Genomic DNA, 20,548 nt, shown 5'->3' on the forward strand with positions numbered 1-20,548 from the left:
GGCACTAAACCGCTGGGCCACCCGGGCTGCCTTGTACATTTTCAACACAAATTAACTTATACCTCACTGGGAGTCTAAAAAAATAAAGTAGTATTAAATGTCAGGGTTTACTGAAGACAGAAATATTGGCAAGCTATGCTGCTTTTAAAGCATTTTCATATGTATGTGCAACTTAATTTCCATTTCAACCTGTATAATTTATTTACTTTTTTCCCCCAAGAAGCTATCTATTAAAGACACAGCTGACTTTCCTGTCCCAACCCAAGATGTGACTAGTGATGACAAACAAGGTATGAAAAGAATGAGTTTTCTTCCTTTAGGAACATTCTACCTGTGTTTCTTCATCTACTTCTCTTGGAATGAATGGCTGGCTTCTGGAGCATATGAGGACAGTAGTCCCCATGTGAACACATTTGGATGGTTTAAGTAGTTCAAATTGTTTTCAGAAAACTGTAGTTTCTTAAGTGGTAACGGGAGCTTCCAAAGCCCCCCAACTCATTGGCCCCTTACTCACTGCTGACCCTCAAACTATACTTTACATTGAAATTGGGTTGCACTAATTAGAAAATGACTGGAAGCTGGAAGAATTGAGAGCTTAACATCTTGGGTTGGCAGATGTGAGCCCAGAACATCAGTATAAATGTGTATTTGTGCACAGGTCTAATCCTTGAGGAAGTTATCTTCTGTCCCTGGGATTTATCTTCTGACTTTGTGTCATGGAGCCAGCAACCATTTGTCTGTCTTACCTGGCGGGTGAGAAGCAGTATAGCACAGTTTTCCATGTCAGAGCTACCGTGAAGCACAGAGATGAGTTGGCCTGGGAATATCTAGAAGAACAGGAGGACATCTAACCCCTCCCCACAGCACTACTCCGTATAATGCTTCATAATCTACCAGGTCCTTCCTCATTCATTGTCTTACTCAGTTTTCACAAAACTCAATGGAGGCTAGTGTGTTTTATCACCTAAAATACAGAGATGAGTAAACCGAAGTACAGGCAGTATGAATCATTAGTTTAATAATAAAAAGAGTGGAGATAAGAACAAACATTTTCTAAGTCTCCAGCCAGTATCTTTCTATTATTCGATACTGATTTACTACCTGTGAATGACAGGCTTATCTGAAGGGACTAAAAATCAGTGAAACTATTGTAGGGGTTATTGTCGAGACCTGCCATCGTTGTAGCTTTGTATGGAAGTTAAACATGAAAAATAAGTTTCCTATTAGGAAATAATAATTGCTTGCTCTCTATTTAAATATTTGCTCAAGAGAGGTAGGCCGAACTAGTCATTTTTTTTTTGCAGCAGTGCATGCTCTGATCAGTGTCTTTACTAGTGGGTCTTAGCCTTGACTGCACATTGGAATAACTGGATGAGGTCTAAAAATACTGAAGGCTCCTTCTCACTCCTAGAGAGATTCTGATGTCATTGGTCTGGGTGCCAGGAATGAAATGGGGAAATTTCTGATACTTTCTCATAATACTCCTTGTAGCCACTAAAGGTGCTCTCTGTTGAAAGTTGGAAATACTGCTTTGTTCTTTGTGGGATGAGAACCTGTTTCCATACTTTAAGGGGATCTTTATTGTTTTACAGAGTGCTATAGCAACCTGCAAATGGTTCATAACACCATTTCCATAAGTGATGACTAGGGATTCTTTGTTTTAATATACTGTGCCTCAGACATAAAATTTACAGTTTTTTTCTTTTCTCCGTTCTTTCTTGTGTTCTTTAAGAACAAAACAAAACACGTCTAGCTTTGAAAAGTACTGCAGATGAAGCCTTACCAAAGGATATGTCCGAGGATCCAGGTAGGAGAAAACCATTATACTATATTTTTATGTAATTATTTATTAGTTTAAAAAACCCAGTAGTTTCTATGAGTAGAAAATTAGTAGTAATGTAGATTTCTCTCTAAATATTTGCCTTGTGTTTTATTCTAAGAAAACCTTTTGGTTGCTTTTTACTCCTTCCCTCTTTTCAGGTATGAGAAGAGGGTGTTTTTTTTTTTTTTAAGTTCTGAGTTTAGGTTTCACTGATAGGATCACTCAGTTTGAAGTTAGAGTCTCACTGTTACTTTTACTATAAAATTGGGAAGGTTCGGAGTTGAGATTTCAGTAAGCCATTGTAGTTTCTGTGTAGAGTAAGGAGCTGATGGGGTAGATCAACTGGAGGCCCACAGTTGAACTTTTCCATTTCCAAAGCAAAAATCTCAGATATTTTCATTAAACTTCACCACCACCAAGAAGGCAAGTAAGTGTGCTTATACATGGAGTGGATTCCAAGGAGAAAAAAAAGTTGTGTTTGCCCATATTTTGGAGAGTTGGAACTATGTCTGTGACCTGTGGAGATGACCAGACCTGTGTCCTCAGCTCACTTGAATGGGAACCATCACCGAACCAGGCTGAACCTAGTTAAAAACAAACTGGCTAGGGAGGGTGTTACTATTTGGAGCTCCAGGTATAAGTTTGTGAAAGAAGTTGCTGCATTCTCTCATTGTTATCTCTCATAATATTTAATTAAGTAAATCATGTTTGTTTTTGTTAACTAGCTATCATCCCTGGCTTATTTGTTTAAAGTTGGAACAAAGGAATCAATGTAACATTGAGGCTTATGCTACTATAGTACAGTATTTCCCAAACACTAAGTTCTTTCAAGGTTTAAAAGAGAGGGGTGGGGGAAGAGAGAGCATGAATATGAATGAGAATATATGATTGAGTTCAGTGATGAGGTTTAAGAATCTGTGTTTTTCGGCAGCCCCCCAGGCGATTCTGATGTGTAGCCTATTTTGGGAACCTCTGCCTCTAGGAAATGATGTTAAGAAATAGAAAATTGAGATTGTAGATCAACCATGACTCCAAAAGTGATAAGAATTCTCAAGCCTGGTTTGGGCTTTTGAAAATGATTTGGGTTCCTTCATCATAGGGAGAAATGCTCAGTTTATGTAAAGGCAAATGGATTGCTGGCTTGTTAGAGAATTGGACTTTAGGCTTACCCTCTTACCCCGATTCAGGACAAATGCCCACGGTAGGTTCTTTCCATCTCTAATTTCTGGAGCTAAAGTGGATGCGCCTCAGTTTTTGTAAACTTCATGTTAACAGTATTAATAAAAGATTGAATTTGGAGAGTTAGATTGGTGCTTTTCCAACAGCCTTTGAGGTTAATAACTTCCTGTTTTTTCCATGAACATTATGTGTTCTCTGGAGCATGAACTTTAGACGTCATTTTTAAGATCCCTTCATTGAATAGGGCATGGTGTCACCAGACAAATGCTATCAGCGTGTGCCACAGTGCATGAAGTACATCTGAATTTGTTTCACATTCTGCCTGGGAACACGCTATGTGGTTTCTGATTCATTTTTACCATTGCAGCACCTTTCTGGAGTGGATATGAGGGAATCCCTCATCTGAAAACATATTTAATAACCTCTTTCCTGGGGGCATGTTTGGATTTCTAGTGTGAGACACTATAGTTTCAAGGTGGTGGTTTTTAATTCTGAATGTCTGTCCATGCCATACAGACATTTCACCTCAGTTGAATTGCTGCCTTTTTGAGAATTAAACTTTAGGCTTGCTTTTTTATCCTATTTCAGTTTGCTGCAAAGATGACATGCCTGGGGTGTTCTAGGAAGTTGTCATTCTTCTTCCCTCTTCCCAGCTAAATGAAAAGCTGCGATCTACCCGCTGGCTTCTGCCTGGATTCCAATACATCATGCCCTGGCCATTTTTGCAGTTATTCACATGTCCCAAATGCTGAGTCTGACTTTCAGGGACTTGGAGGCTGATGGAAGACTTAATTGGAATAGTGTTCTCTAGCTTTTTGTGATCTGAAACCTGTGGGGACTTACCAAGATCTGCCTCGGATATATTTTCTCAGGTGGCAGGAGAAGTATCCCCCTGTCCTGCTCTTCCACAATGGATGATAATAATGATAATAGTAATGGTGAAGAGGATGATATTGTGGTGGGACCATTATCAGGGAATGGAGGGATTTCCTTGTCACATATTTTTAAATATGCTTTTACCCTTTTAATTGCTGAAAGTGGATATATTAGTTGAGTCTAATACATTCCTTAGCTAACGTCATATTTCAGCCTAATTCAACAGGGCACACTGCACAATGGTAATCTTTTTCTTGATGTCTGTAGGTCATGCTGAGACCTCTTTGCCCTCACACTGTAGTCTTCAAACACCATTGGTGACTCTAGCAGCTGCCCCACTGCCAGCTGTCACCCCATGGTCTTAAGTTACCTGCTCCCACTTGCACTTCCTTTGCTGTCTAAGCTTGAAGAATTAGGAGCATTCTACAACCATAATATTTTGCAATTCTAAAATACATTTAGTTTTCAAAGTACCTTTACCTTCTCTCTCCTTTGAGAAAAGGGCCACATTTTTATTATCTTCATTCTGTAGACTAGGAAACTAAGGCTCAGAAACATAATAGCTAGGGTTGTGGCCAGGAGGGACACATAGACCTCAGGATTCCTGTCCAGGTCTTCACTGCTTATCCATACCCCACACCCCATCTGTCTGTCTATCTCTCACTGGCAGGGTTCACCCCTCCTTCCACACCCATTCTCAACCCAACAAAAAGACAAAGATAATGGTAGTTGACAAAAGAATTAACGGTCACCCCCATGATCTGGTTTGGGGAACCAGACTTTATTTTAATGTGACTGAGGCTTTCCCGACCCATATATTTCTGGAAAGCAGTGTGGTCTGAGAGAGAAGAGGAATTCTGAGACAGCTGTGGGCAGCCTGCCCAGGGGGCAGCCCCCAGCTTTGTGGTGAGTCTGGTCACACTGTCCACTTAGCCTCACGGCTGCCTGCTTGACTGCAGGACTGGCTCCCCTTTAGCTGCTTTCTCTGACTGCCTGGGGTTTGTGTTTGTGGGAGGTGGGGTAGGGGAAACTATATGCACATGCAGGTGTAGGTGCATGATAATGGACAGAACAGGGCTCAAACTCCTCAGGCCTCCCATGCTTTTCAGGGCTCTGGCAGCATTTTGATGGATTGAAGTCAAAAGATGCCCGTGTTCTCACTACAGCAAGCTAAAATGCTTATTTTGGGGAGAAATGTATCTTTTCTACAACTGACTATATCTAAGGGAATATATATTGCTAATTTGCTTTGTGCCTTGTTAGCATTTTTAGCTCCCCTTTCTCTCCTGCTTATCTAACCCATGGATTTTAATGGCCATCGTCAATTCAGGCTGCTTCATCCCAAGGAGGGTTTTTATCTTTAGAGCAATGTAAAAAAGGATGGGATAATTCATTGAGACGTTTTCTCTCTGGAAGAATTTGTGGAAACAATATACAAACTATATTCTCTTTGTTCCTAGTTAGTAGCACTTTTTCTATGGATTTTTATGACATTTTTTGTTGAAAAATTTGCAGTGTTTGCAAAACCTTAGCATAACTAATGGTTTCTAAAGTTGTCTTCCAAAGGGTATTGAAAACATAAAAAAGGATTAATGTTTTTGTAAATGTTTCTAATTACTCCCAACAACTTGTGATGGGAAAGTAGGCTCCATGGGTGTTGATACTGAGCAAGTTAGTTTATAATTTAAATTCAATAAGGAAAAGTCATATGATTGATGAAATATTTTGATGATTTCACTCCGTAATATCCTCCGTATGATTTGGTCACAGAGACAGAGGACACACGAATATTTTCTTATAGGAAAATCTGTGTAGCTCATTTCCACTTAACTTGTGGGACCTGTGGTAATGCTGCTCTGGTAGTGTGTACTTTAAGAAAAATCTTAAAATGTATGACCTGATAGATTTCTTTTTAGCCTTTAGGGGAAGCTGGTTCAAAATCAATTACTAGGCTATCATGATAGACTAAGAAAACCATACGTCTGAACCCACTATTATTTAAGTAGATAACCCCGTGAGAGGGTTGTCTTTTTAGACTGGAATTTCTTTATTCATCAACATAGATTTGAGAATAGCTTCTTAGTGCTCTGACAAGAGGAAAAAAATGTTGATTTCTCGGTCCTTTGAATTGTGCCTTTAGCTTTAGAAATAAAATTACAAAATAATGAAAACGTGGAGACGGTTAAGTTCTCCACAGGGACACCTGTACCTCACATTTACCTGTTGATGTATTTGTTCTGTACTAGCCCAAGTATTGCTTATAAACGTGTTCAACTGCAGAAATGAAAGCCAAGTAAACAACAACTAATCTTTGTTTCAGCCACTTCTAAGGATTCCAACAGTCTCAAAGCAAGACCAAGATCCAGGTAGTGTTTGTTTAATTTCTGTTTTAATGCCCTTTGTATCCTGTCCCTGACTAGAAATAAAATCCTACACCCGAAGTCCAACCCACAATTTCCTTTTCCTTCAGATTTGAAGCTTAGAATAGATGTGAGTTCACATGTCATGAAGGGCCTGTTTGGAGCATGCAGTGCTGCTGGGAGACTCTTAGTTTCTGTGTTTATTAGTGCTGGAAGATGGTGGCTGCTGCTTGGCTGGCCGCCTGACAAGAACTGGTTTGTGTGGATATGGCCCACTTGTTGCAGGATGATAAGGAATAGAGGGCAGTAGCTTTGGAGAGAAGGAAATGTGGTTAAAAGGTTACACTGAAATTTACCATCATGACAAGGTGGACCCCAAAAAGTAAGATGCCTGAGGGATAAAGCCTAGAGTAGGAAAAGAAAATGCTCACAGTGATTTTAATGAGGCTTTAGGCTTTAGGTAAGCAGTGCTTATGGTCTCTTTTATCCTTAGAGCCTCTTTTTGGCTTCACAGTTTTTAGATCGGTAGAAGCTAGTAGAAGAGGGAGTGCAAGTAAGACAGAGCTGCAGTTGACATCAGACATCAGAATGGAGGATCAAGGAGAAATACAGAAACATTAAGAGAACACCAGAGAGGGGTAATGGTATTGGGATCACTCTTCAGTGGTAGACAGCAGTGTAAGACAGGACAGTACATATGTGTTTTCCAAGTTTTGCTTTGACTCTTGGTAACTTTTTTTTTCCTTTGGCTACTTAGACACATTCCTGAAGAAGTGAATTTAAATCTGATCTTATTTCATATGCTTGAAGTATTGATGTTTAAGGAAACCTCATCTTTTTGTAAATCTAAGAGTTACCCCTTAGTTTGTTTATCTTTTATGTCTGGATTTTCTAAATTGAGGGTTTTGTTTCCTTATTTAGAGAAGATACAGATATCTAAATATTTTTTTGGAACAATAGATACAGTAATTCTTTTGGTTACTGTTTCTGTGGCTAACACATTTCCTCATCTTTTTTTTTTTAAAGGATCAACAGATCTTTTACTGTACTGGCTTACAGTATTGGCTTTAGAATGTAGGAATAGTAATATTTATCTGTCCTCATAAAAAACTTTTGAATTACAGAAATCTGTTTATGTGTGCTATGTTAACTGTGGATTAAACCTCACAGTTTTCTTTTCTTGACTTCCTCTGTTTCTCAAAGCAAATGAAAGTACAAAATTTCATAGTCACATGTTCTGTTATTAATATCTCTGGCCAACTTGTATATATTATTCTTTTAGGGATTGGTCTCTTGATAGAATTTAGATGTTTTTATTTTCATTGCTCCCAACTGGGTCTTCACTGAGACCGAGAGGATCAAATTATTTTTATCTTCCTTTTTAGAATAATAAAACTCTGTAGAACTCTGAGGGAAAGAGGGAAGATCACCATTCTAACACCACTTATATTCATTATTTTGTTGATTCCTGCATGTTTGTATTTAAATTGGTTGTAGTCATACTTTTACTTATTTAATATTCAGTTAACTTTCCATATGAAAATACTGGTACACAGGTTATATATATATGGAAGTAGAATGGAATGAGATATGTAGTGTCGGATGGTGTGCCTTACTCTATGTATGTGTTTTGATATACACACAAACACACATCATATTTTCTTTCTTGACTGAAGAATGTCACTAAAGCTCTTTCTGGCAGAGAAGTTTTTTCTTTTTTAATTTCTAGCTAGAGTCTCTGATTTCCTTTTTAAATCAAGAGTTCCCATTTGAAAACTTTGTTGTCCTTTTCTATTGGTTTCCTTTTACTCTGATTGAAGTATTAGAGCATTCTTCCTGCCAGTTCTATATGCCTTTGCCTTGCCTGTCTTGCCAGTTATTTTACGGGGACCACTCCAGAGCATGTTACATGCCATTGTGGTGGTTTTATGAAAGATTGCAACCTTGCATGACAAACAACTCTTCAACTACCACAAAGGAACCTTGAGGAGGGAATGATTCAGGAAAGTGCAAACTTGTTATGTCAAAATGAGCTTTACCAAGAACTGAGGTTGTGTCATAATTATCAATAGATTCAGATTTCATAAATGGCACTTTTATAGCTAAATATTAATAATAGTTTTCTGAGGTTAATTTGTCCCTAGAACATATCTCTGACTCAAAGGTCATTTTGTTCTTTGACAACTTAGACGAGAAGCTGAATAGAATGGATGTACACATCCACTTCTTAGAAAATCATATTGAGAACTCCTCCACAAACCTGTTTCTAAGCAATAGATAAATGTATTGAGTTGAATTAATTTAGAAAATAATTAAATCTGTAATAAATAGTGTAGCCGCTACTTCCAAAAGATTTCTTTCCTGGCTCATAGACAGTATCAGAATATTTTTAAAATGGGATTTAGAAATAGATTGTAGTTTGAATTGAACCGGTGTAACTACCTAGCTGTGTGACCTTTGGCAGGTTATTTATCTCCTGTTTCTTTGAATGTAATTATTGGAGTTATAATTTCAGAAGTTGTCTAGTTAGTTACTGCCTTGTTACAGATTGAGGGAGAAAGTTAAGAGGAAGCTTTTGCTTTGAAAATTTCCCCATACTGGTATTTCTCATGGTAAAACAGCCTAGACCCTCCATCTGATTGACATGTTTCCCTTTCCTAAATTTTATTTGTGGCATATTCCCTTGAGCATCTGATGCTTACTCTCGGGTTATCTGCCCCGCTTCCACACATGCCTGTCATCAAGGTCACATGTAAACAGGAGAAAAGTGCTGCAGCCCGTTAAGACCACCAACCCCTTCTGTTACAATATGGAAATGCCTAAGCTGAAGGTTTACATGTGATTTTCATCGACAGTACCAATAAAAACTGTTTTGAATTTACGGAAAGCTTTTCCTTTGGGTAAATTTAGGTCTAAGATATAATATGAACAAAGAGGTTAAAAAAGGTTCTGGTTCATGGTTTGGGTTTGGACAGATAATGGCACTCAAGGGACAGTCGAACTCTTGATTGCTTTGAGATGGGCACTTGTCAGTCCTTTATAGTGATTTTGAGTTTTTTGGGCATTTTCATTTCAGTCCTGCTTCAGAGACTAAAGCTTTGCTATCTCCCTTCTGACCTTCCCTTATTTTGCTGCAGATCTTACTCTAGCACCTCCATAGAAGAGGCCATGAAAAGGGGCGAGGACCCTCCCACCCCACCACCGCGACCACAAAAAACCCATTCCAGAGCCTCCTCCTTGGATCTGAATAAAGTCTTCCAGCCCAGTGTGCCAGGTGAAGTGCCCCTCTGCACCCCAGTCTTTCCCTTTCCTGTTGGGAGTCACTGGATGTATGTCTGCCACAGAGGCCTTTGTGAGTCCACAGAATGAACAGATCTGGCCATTTCCCATCCCAGGAAGGTCTTTGAGTTGCTATGGTATTCTGGGGGTGGGGGGGAAGCACTTCTAGGCAAATAAATATCCCATGTGTCTGGAGCCTTGCCCACACTCATATGGGCCAAGAATTATGAAATTCTGTACCAAGAAGATGAAAATCCTTTAACCCCAGACATCCCACTGAGTGCATGGCTGGGGTCTTGTTTTCTGCATTGTGGTAATTTGCTGTCTGTTATTTCCTGAGATACTTATGTATGAAAGATCTTGGCGATTGACACCTGGCCAGAATCTTCTGTATCTTATCTTTGTGAAGATCCTGTGTATTGGAGGGTTTAATGCCAAGGGGGCCCCGCTTTCTAAATCTGACTGATGGTTAGGTGGTTGGTGGAGGGAACTGGGCAAGGGCTCCTCCAGGTGGCCTCCTGAGGGGCTTCTGGGGGTGGGGCTTCCTTGAGCCAGCTGCTATACAGCTGGGTTGGAGGGGTGGTAGAGGTTGGAGGGTCCTGTCTGCTTCCCTGGCTCCCTGGGAAGTGGGAGATGTCCTCCTAGGGAACCTACAGAACAGCAGATGAGAACTATGCATGCCTTTGCTTAGTGAAGGTGCTAGGATGCAGCGCCTTCCCAAGTGTTATTTTGGGAGCAGCAAGGGCCTTTCCACTGACTAATGTAGGCAAGCTATAAATACAGTGATTTCCTGGAACTTTTTCTATATTTGTGTGCATTTTAAATCAAGCCAGCCTCAGATGCTAGTGATTTGCAGATTATTATCTTTTCTACTAAAGCAAGAAAAGACTCTCCTTGGCTCACACATTAGCATGACCTCTGTGTCCCAGCAGAGCTCAGCATGTTTTAGTTGTTCTAATAAAGTACTCTCCTCACAGTAAAGTTGCAGATTGTTTTTTAATATACTAGAGTCTGGAACTCTCTATGAAATTTGATTCTCTGCCATGAGTTCATCAGATAAAAATTTGCCTTGCATTTTCTCCCATACTTTGATCCAAATTCTGGCATAATTTCATAGTAACTGGTATTTGAGGTGGGAATAGCCACAGATGATGATGCTATAAAAATTTCACATGGCTGGCGGATTATGACCCAGAAGATTTTTCTGTGCATGCAAGAAGATTAAAACAATCTGGGCAGCTATCTTAATACATTTTCCTTGCAAGGAGAGGCTGGAAACGTGCAAGCATCTTTCTGGCTGTGCAAGCCCACAAGGAGTGCCAGCTGTGCTGGGGAATGGATGTGCTGTGGCTTTTACGACATTGCATCATATGGTGGAAAAGACAAGATTGGATTTGGAGTCCAGCTTAGCTGCTTATTAACTGTTTTGATTTTCAGCAAGTGGCTTAATCTTTCTGCATTTCAGATTTTTAATCTCTAAAATAGGGGCAACAGTCCACGGAGCTGTAGGGTTTTGGTAAGATAATAAACATAATCCTAATAGCAACATGTTTGGCCCATAGGCACTCATTTGCACAGAAATCACTGAGGAAAGCAGAGTGAGGACAAAGTCCCCTGACCCTCTTGATATCCAGTGGGGCAGGACTGTGACCTGTTCCCTACAGTTGCTTGGTGGCCTCACAGAGGAACTGAGCCCCACTTGCTTGCTCTATTAGAAGCAAAGGATTGTAAAAAACAAAGTAAGTGAGGCTAGGTTGTTGAGCTGAGTCAGAGTGGCCTATGGTGGACTGATTGTGTGGAGAAGAAATAGGATAGAGACAAGATGCAAAGAAGCAAGAATGAAAGAAGAAAGTGAAGAAAACAATGAGGTGGTTGTTATATAGGAGTGATGATGTTTCTATAAAGGGAGGAGAGGGATCCCTGGGTGGCGCAGCGGTTTGGCGCCTGCCTTTGGCCCAGGGCGCGATCCTGGAGACCCAGGATCGAATCCCACATCAGGCTCCCAGTGCATGGAGCCTGCTTCTCCTTCTGCCTGCCTGTCTCTCTCTCTCTCTCTCTCTCTCTCTCTCTCTCTCTCTCTCTCTTTCTCTCTCTCTCTCTCTCTTTGTGACTATCATAAATAAATAAAATAAAAAAATAAACCTTTATGAAGGGAGGAGAAGGAAATAGAAGACTGTAGTGACCAAGGGGAGGAGAGCCTACAGAGAATCCTTCCCACAGACTTGGTGAAGAATTTGGACTTAAAAAGAGCTTAGAAGAGGGTGACATTAATGCCTTCAAATTTAGGAAGATCAGTTACATGATATGGAGGAGAATTACATTTAGATTTAGAATGTGTATCTATAAAAATGAACAAGCCACTTGAGCAGGATGGGACAATTGACTTTATCTTTGATATCTGTAAAAACAGTATGAACCTAAATTTCCAGGAGTCTAGGTTATCCTAGGGCTCTAGATGGGTGGGTGCTGGTATGACATCTAAAATGTATGTTTTCATAGGGATAAGCTGGTATGACATGATTGTTGTGTGTAAAACGGAGATCACCTTTTGTAATAGCTGATCCAGGTCATGGAGCCATCCTGTCCAGGCCCAAACAGCTGCTGTGTTTGATAGAAAACAGAAATGTGCAAGAAAGACTGAATCAGTGATGATGCAAGTATACAAAATCTAGATGCAGTCAGACTTGGAACTTGTTCAGTGCTGTTTAGATTTTATAGCTCTGTATTTAGAGCCATAACACATATTTTATTTTATTATTATTTTGTTTTAGAGAATATATTTTATTACTGAAATTCCTGTAAGAAAAATCGCACTTTGAAGACAGTGCTTTTTGGATCTTGACTTCCTTTTCCTCATTGAAACAGTTGTTTTCATAAAGCAAATTTTCTCATAACAGGGGTTTCTTGTTCTACTGTGTGGGTGGGAACTCCCCTCCTTCCACTCTTAGCAGTGACCTGCCCCTTCCAGAACCATACCTAAGGCTTGCAGCTGCAGGTTGCCACGGTGGTGGTCTACCCCTTCATTGCCGCCTCTACCATAAATAGCCCTGTTCCAGGCGTTGAGCATCCACCTGGCAGAAGGGTCAGTGCTTGTGTGGAGAAAACAGCCATCTTTTTAAAGTTGAAGACCAGAAACCTTCATCACTTCCGCTCAATTCTAGCTGAGGAAACTTAGTTGCATGGATCTAGCTAGCTGCTAGGCAGCTAGGAAATGTAGTTCCTGTCAGGGTAGCTATTTCTCATTGACATCCCTCCTATAAAAGAGGAGTGGATGTTGGTAGACAGTTCTTTCCACCACATCCCATATGGCCAAATATATTCAGATAAACGTGTTAAAACCATGGTGGTGGCTGAACAAAAACACATCCATGGGTAGTATCTACCCTTGGATAGCTAATGTTTTATTTCTGCTTTAGATGTACTGTAAATAATAATTAATTCCAGGGTTACGAAATTATAGTACATCTGTATTATGGAAACTTATGAAGCAGTTAAAAAGAATAAGGGATGTGTATTTTTTTTTAATTTTTATTTATTTATGATAGTCACAGAGGGAGAGAGAGAGAGGCAGAGACACAGGCAGAGGGAGAAGCAGGCTCCATGCACTGGGAGCCCGACGTGGGATTCGATCCCGGGTCTCCAGGATTGCGCCCTGGGCCAAAGGCAGGCGCCAAACCGCTGCGCCACCCAGGGATCCCCCAAGGGATGTGTATTAAGTGGAGAGCCATCTGTGATAAATTAAGTGAAAGAGTCATGATGCAGAATATGTAGGCAACTGTGGTTGCCTCTGGGGAAGAGAATAAGATGACTGGGGACAGGAGTGAGAGAGAAACTTACTTTTCATTGAATACCCACTTGTATCTTTTTAATTTTGCCTCATGTACAGATATTAAAATTTTTCTTTTTGCTCTATAGCTGCAGCAACTACAGTGGTACCTGAGAGTACCAGAAATGCCCTTTCTGACTGAGTTTACCTGTTTCAAGCTTGCCTACCATACTATGTCCAGGGTATCTTTGTGGCCAGTCTACTGCCACTTCTTAGAATGTAGCTAAAAGGACAGAAGCATTCTAGAACATTCTATAGGGCTCTGACATGTTCTTCAGATTCCTCTAAAGTGCCCTTCCAACATTGAGGAATAGTTTTTGAAGGACTTCCCATAGCCTCCATTGTGAGATGTACAGATGGGCAAAGTGTGATAAGGCTCTGTCTCAACTTGGAAGGGGGTTGTATTATTTAGTTGGCCAGCTGAGAAGAGTCTGTCTGGGTTTTTCTACAAATTGGTATTTCTTTCTGCAACTTGAGAAATATGTAAACCCTTTGGGAATAAGAGACACAACATCTCTTATCAAATAAAACCTTCAAGTTCTCTAAAGGATGAATTTGCTCACATAAATGGCCTCAGCTTTATAGATTTTCTTACTGTATCATTTGTATGAGTGCTTATTCCCTTTTAAAATCTAGTAGGATTATGGGATTCCTGTTCCACCCCCAAACTTTTGGGTCTGCAGTACACAGCTGGTTAAGGGTTCATTTTGGCAGTCTGGACAGTTTTTTTTTTTAAAATTAAAGCTTTATTGAGGTAAAATCTGCACACTGTAAAATTCGCCCTTTAAAAATATATAGTTCAGTGGCTTGTACTATATTCATACTGTTGTGCAGCCACTAGCATTATCCAATTTTAGAACATTTTCCTCACCCAAAAAGAAACCTCATATTCATTAGTAGTCCTTCTTCATTACCGTTTCCACTCCCCCCAGCTGTTGGCAACCTCTAGCCCACTGTCTGTTTCTATGAATTTGCCTGTTCAGGACATTCCATATTAATGGCATCATACAATATATGGTCTTTTGTAACTGGCTTCTTTCCCTTATTATGATATTTGCAAGGTATATCCATGTTGTAGCATGTAGGAGTACTTCATTCTTTCTATGGATGAATAATATTACATTGTAGGAATATGACACATTTTATCCATTTCTCAGTTCATGGATATACATGGGAGTGGAATTTCTGGGTCTTATGGCAACTCTAAGTTGGACATCTTGAGGAACTACCAAAGTGGCTGTACCAATTTACCTCATCTCACTAGCAGTATGTGAGGACTGTACTTTTTCACTCTTGAAATACTTATTGCCTGTCCTTTTTATTTTAGTCATCCTAGTAGGTATGAAATGGTATCTTATCATGGTTTTGATTTGCATTTTCTTTTTAAAAATTATTGTTATTTTAAAATAATCTCAATACCCAATGTGGGACTCAAACCCACAACCCCAAGATCAAGAGTTGGATGCTCTCCTGACTGAGCCAGCCAGGTGCCCCTTGATTTGCATTTTCTAATGACAAATGGTGTTAAACATCTTTTCATATGCTTATTGCCCATTTTATGTCATTTTTGGAGAAATATCTGTTCACAATCTTTACCTGTTTTTTTTTTAAGATTTTATTTATTTATTCATGAGAGACCAGACTATCATAAATAAATAAATAAAAATTTAAAAAAAAAAAGAAATTTTTAAAAGGGATCCCTGGGTGGCGCAGTGGTTTGGCGCCTGCCTTTGGCGCAGGGCGCGAACCTGGAGACCCGGGATTGAATCCCACATCAGGCTCCCGATGCATGGAGCCTGCTTCTCCCTCTGCCTGTGTCTCTGCCTCTTTCTCTCTGTGACTATCATAAATAAATAAATAAAAATTAAAAAAAAAAAGAAATTTTTTTTTATTCATGAGAGACCAAGAGTGAGGGGGGGGAGGGGGGAGGGGCAGAGACACAGGCAGAGGGAGAAGCAGACTCCATGCAGGGAGCCCAACGTGGGATTCAATCCCGGGTCTCCAGGGTCATGCCCTGGACCGAAGACAGGTGCCAAACCACTGAACCACCCGGGCTGCCCTTTACCCATTTTTAAATTGCATTATATTTGTCTCTTCCTGTTGAGTTGTAAGGGTTCTTTATATATTTTGGATGCAAGCCCCTTTTCAGATCCATGATTTAAAAATATTTTCTCTCATTTTGTGGGTTGTCCTTTCAACCTTTTTAATGGTATCCTTTGAAGTGCAGAAGCTTTTAATTTTGATGAAGCCCAGTTTATCTATTTTTTTTATCATTTGTGCTTTTGGTGTCATATCTAAGAATTTATTGCCTAACTCAAGGTCATAAACACATACTCCTCTTTTCTTCTAAGATTTTTATGTTTTTAACTCTTATATTTAGGTCTGTGATCCATTTTGAGTTGAGTTTTTTGTATGTGATGTGAGAGTAGGGGTTCAAAAAAATTTGTTTTTTGCATGTGGCTATCTAGTTGTCCCAGTACCATTTGTTGAGAAAAGTATTACTTACCTTTTATTTTCCTGGCCCACGTATCCACTTGTTAAAAATCGACTGACCATAAACATAAAGGATTGTTTCTGGATTCTTAATTCTATTCCATTCATTAATATATCTATCCTTTTTTAAAAAAAAAGATTTTATTTATTCATTCATGAGAGAGACACAGAGAGAAAGAGGCAGAGACACAGGCAGAGGGAGAAGCAGGCTCCATGCAGGGAGCCCGACATGGGACTCGATCCCGGGTCTCCAGTATCACACCCCGGGCTGAAGGCAGTGCTAAACCGCTGAGCCATCCGGGCTGCCCTAATATATCTATCCTTGTGCTAGTACCATACTGTCGTGATTGCTGCAGAATTATAATACATTTTGCAGTTGGGATGTGAGTCTGCCCACTTTCATTTTCTTCTTCTTTTCTTTCTTTTTAAAAAAGACTTATTTATTTATTTATTTATTTATTTATTTATTTATTTATTTATTTATTTATTTGAGATAGAGAGCATGAGTAGAAGTGAGCAGCAAGTGCATGGGGTGAGGAGGGGCAGGGGGAGACAGAGCGAGAGAATCTCAAGCAGACTCCCTGCTGAGCATGGAGCCCAGTGCAGGCTTGATCTCAAGACCCTGAGATCATGACCTGAGCTGAAATCAAGCATCAGATATTTAACCAACCGAGCCACCCAGGTGCCTCTCTTCTTTTTCAAGATTGTTTTGGTATTCTGGATCCCTTGCATTTCCAAATGAAATTTAGGATCAGGTTGTCAATTTCTATTTAAAAAAAAAAAAGGCAGCTGGGAGTTTGGTAGGGATTACATGGACTGTGTAGATCAGTTTGGTTAGTATTACTATTCAACAGTATTTTTTCCCAAACTTAATGATAACGCTAATGGACAAATAAAAATTGTGCATATTTATGGTGTACAACATGTTTTCCATCTTAACAATATTAAGTCTTCCAATCCATGAACATAGGATGTATTTCCATTTAAGTCTTTAGTTTCTTTCAACAATATTTTATAGTTTTCTTTCTTTTTTTAAATTTTTATTTATTTATGATAGTCACACAGAGAGAGAGAGAGAGAGAGGCAGAGACATAGGCAGAGGGAGAAGCAGGCTCCATGCACCGGGAGCCCGATGTGGGATTTGATCCTGGGTCTCTAGGATTGTGCCCTGGGCCAAAGGCAGGCGCTAAACCGCTGCGCCACCCAGGGATCCCTATTTTATAGTTTTCACATATAAGTTTTACATTTGTAAAAATTTATTCTTAAGTGTTTTGTTTTTTTTGATGTTAGTCTAAAGGGAATTATTTTCTTAATTTCATTTTTGCAGTCTTCATTGCTGGCGTTTAGAAATACAATTGGTTTTTATGTATTGATCTATCTTGTAACCTTGTTGAATTTGTCAGTTGTGTGGACACTTCTTTTTTTTCACTTCTTTTTTTTAAAAGATTTATTTATTTATTCATGAAAGACACACACAGAGAGAGGCAGAGACATAGGCAGAGGGAACAGAAGTAGGCTCCATGCAGGGAGCCCGATGTTGGACTCAATTCCAGGTCCTGGGATCACACCCTGAGTTGAAGGCAGATGCTCAACCGCTAAGCCATCCAGGCGTCACTGTGTGGACACTTCTTTTTTTTTTTAAGATTTTATTTATTTATTCATGAGAGAGAGGGAGAGAGAGGGGTGGGGCAGGCAGAGACACAAGCAGAAGGAGAAGCAGGCTCCATGCAGGGAGCCCGATGCGGGACTCCATCCCAGGTCCCCAGGATCAGGCCCTGGGCTGAAGGCGGTGCTAAACCGCCGAGCCACCCGGGCTGTCCCATGTGTGGACACTTCTTATCTTTAACTTAGATAATGAGTTTGGCAGCATACTCATTATTGGACTTTTAACTGCTTAACTAATCATACAGCTACCACAAATCATGGAGGGAATCCCTTTTAGTGTTTGGAAAACATTTAAAGAACCATTCCTGACTGCTTGCATCCAGCTGTACTTTTCCTCTTATATGTGAAACCAGTTCATCTAGTTTCTTTATCAAGTAGTATATTCTTTACCTATCAGTATGCCAGTCCCAAGCCAAGTTTCCCTATTTGTTAGAGTTGTTTTTAGGTTCTTTATTAATGCCTAGCACTAGATACAGTGGTGATGATGGCTTATTTGAATTTGAGGCTTACTTTTTACAGAGGACACATTTAAAGCACTTTCTATGCATTATCTTTTTACTTACGGTAACCCTAATGAGGTAGGTGCTGTTGAATCCCCACTTTGAGATACAGAAACTGAGGTGCAGAAGTTAATTTGGCTAAGGTTGTGGAGCTAATAGATGGTGGTGCTGGGTTTTAAGTACATGTAGCCCATTGCTAGGGCCTACATTCCTCCACTGCCTTAAGAAGGGGCAAATACTTCTCTCTACCCCACTTGTGTCTCCCGACTTATGCATTTGGCCAGATTTTTGGTAGTCATATCTCTGTTCAGCTGCCTGTATTGGATGTTGAATTTTTTTTCTTAAGTTGGCTCCACATCTAACATAGAGCGTAATGAGGGGCTTGAACTCACAACCCTAAAATCAAGACCTGAGCTGAGCTCAAGAGTTGGAACCTTAACCGACTGAGTCACTCAGGTGCCCCTGGATATTGAATTCTTAAGAGGGGCAGAAGGCACAGTGCTATTATTATTCCTGTTGGTTACAGCCCTCATCCTCCTTCACCAGCCAGCTGAGGACTGAGACTCCTCTCCACACCTGGGCAGTTGGTTGCCACAGCAGCCATTTATCTTTGAAGGGCCAAGGAATTCATTGGCTTTCTAGATCTGAATCCTTGCTTTCAGGCCTGATCTTATTTGTGGTAGAGGTCTATAATGAGAAGTAACACATTCAGAATTTGTAGTGACAGAGCATTAAGATTTCCTTTTGAGCTTCTCAAGAGTTGATGGATAAAAGATGTTGCCTGCAATATAGTGTCACCTGGTCATGAGATTTGAAATCTAGAAGATCATTTAAACATGGAGAAGTATAGTTGAGCTGTTAGGCTAGATGAAAGTTTCAGAGGTAAAAATACAGTGCTGGTGTTTCCAAGCTTGTCTGGGCCAGATACTCAGTGTGTTCATCTAGGCCACTAGCAGATGCTAGTCTCCATCTCTGGAAGGTGTGGTTACAGTGTGCTGTCTGTCCTTGGCTTCTTTTTGGCATTTCCTGTTCCTTTCTTTCTTTATAGGATTTTTTCTTTTCCAATAGTTATTTGAAAGTTTCTCTGCTAGCATAGTGCTGTGATTTGTGCCAGTAGAAGGTTTACAAAGGCTTGCCAAGGTGAGAGTGTAGCTAGTCTTGCTGTTAGGCAGAGTGCATTCTCTTTTCTGTCTGCTCTCTGGCTTTATAGCTTTCCCTGGGCTGGCTAAGTGCTTGAACAAGGGACTGTGGGAAAGAACAGGACTAGAATCTTGGGAGGATGCAGTGGGAAATGTTGGTATAACCTTTTTAAAAAATGCTTATAAAACTAATTTGGGGATCCCTGGGTGGCGCAGTGGTTTGGCGCCTGCCTTTGGCCCAGGGCGCGATCCTGGAGACCCGGGATCGAATCCCACATCGGGCTCCTGGTGCATGGAGTCTGCTTCTCCCTCCGCCTGTGTCTCTCCCTCTCTCTCTTTCCTTCTCTATGACTATCATAAATAAATAAAAATTAAAAAAAAAACTAAGTTGAATAGGGGCACCTAGGTAGCACAGTTGGTTAAGCGTCGGACTCTTGGTTTTGGTTCAGGTCAGTATCTCAGGGTCATGAGACAGAGCCCAGCATTGGGCTCCATGCTTAGCTTGGAGTCTATTTGAGTTTCTTTTATCCTCCCTCTGCCTCTCTCCCTGCCCCAATTCATGCTCTCTCTCTCTCTCTCTCTTGCTCTCCCAAATAAAAAAAAACACCTTATTTGAGTAATAGACAAATAGTTTCTTCTGTGTAAAATTCTAACATTACAGATCTGTCCTTAACTTCATTTCCACCAAACCCAGGATCCTCTCCAAGAAAGGTATCCCTTTGACATTTTCTAGTCCATTTATAACATCAATTTCATGGGTTTTTTTGTCTTTAAAATAATTGGCATCATACTGTACATATTTTCCCTGTGCTTTTTCACAATTTTTTATTTTTTGGTAATATATCCATGTCAGTACTGATAATTTTGTCATTCTTTTATATGCATTCTATATACTGGCTATTTTGTTAAAAACTGTATTATGGAATACTTCAAATTTATGTAAAAGTAGAAAATCCCCATCCCCAGATCAAATACCAGATATTGTATAATTTCATACATATTTTATATGTATCTCTAATAGGTAAGGCCTTTAAAAAAAACTTAACGAAACCTTTATCATGTAACAAAATTAACAATAATCCCTTAATACTTAGTGTCTCGCTGGTGTTCAGATTTTCTGAATTGTCTGAAGTATGTCTTTTTGTAGTGACTTGCTCAAATTAGGATCCAAACAAGGGCTACAGTGCACATTGTGTTTGTTTTGACATCTGCTAAATCTCTTTTAATTGATAGAGTCCTTCAATCTCTTCTTCCTCCCTGCTGGTTGATATTCACTCATTCATATAAAAATCATCCACCCTTATAGACATTGCACATTCTGTATTTGGCTGGTTGTCCTTCCATCTTTTGTATTTCTTACAAACTGGTAGGTAGATGTAGGCTTGATTTTTCACATTCTATTTTGGGAA

The 20,548-nt window shown here is 39.9% G+C and overlaps 1 protein-coding gene across 3 annotated transcripts in view; it reads left to right on the top strand.

The window, feature by feature from the left end:
• The window catches only part of REPS2 (RALBP1 associated Eps domain containing 2), a 225,532-nt gene that overhangs the window by 133,214 nt on the left and 71,770 nt on the right, over positions 1-20,548 (top strand). For 2 of the 3 annotated variants that reach the window (XM_055339073.1, XM_055339075.1), the window contains exons 10-13: positions 221-290; positions 1,733-1,807; positions 6,198-6,243; positions 9,375-9,511. In XM_055339073.1, the coding sequence (XP_055195048.1) occupies positions 221-290; positions 1,733-1,807; positions 6,198-6,243; positions 9,375-9,511 (328 nt within the window). The remainder of the gene's footprint in view (positions 1-220; positions 291-1,732; positions 1,808-6,197; positions 6,244-9,374; positions 9,512-20,548) is intronic. The other variant, XM_055339076.1, reaches the window with a different exon arrangement.

The sequence above is a fragment of the Nyctereutes procyonoides genome, unplaced genomic scaffold, assembly GCF_905146905.1.
Source record: "Nyctereutes procyonoides isolate TBG_1078 unplaced genomic scaffold, NYPRO_anot_genome, whole genome shotgun sequence".
In the NCBI taxonomy this organism is placed as follows: domain Eukaryota; kingdom Metazoa; phylum Chordata; class Mammalia; order Carnivora; family Canidae; genus Nyctereutes; species Nyctereutes procyonoides.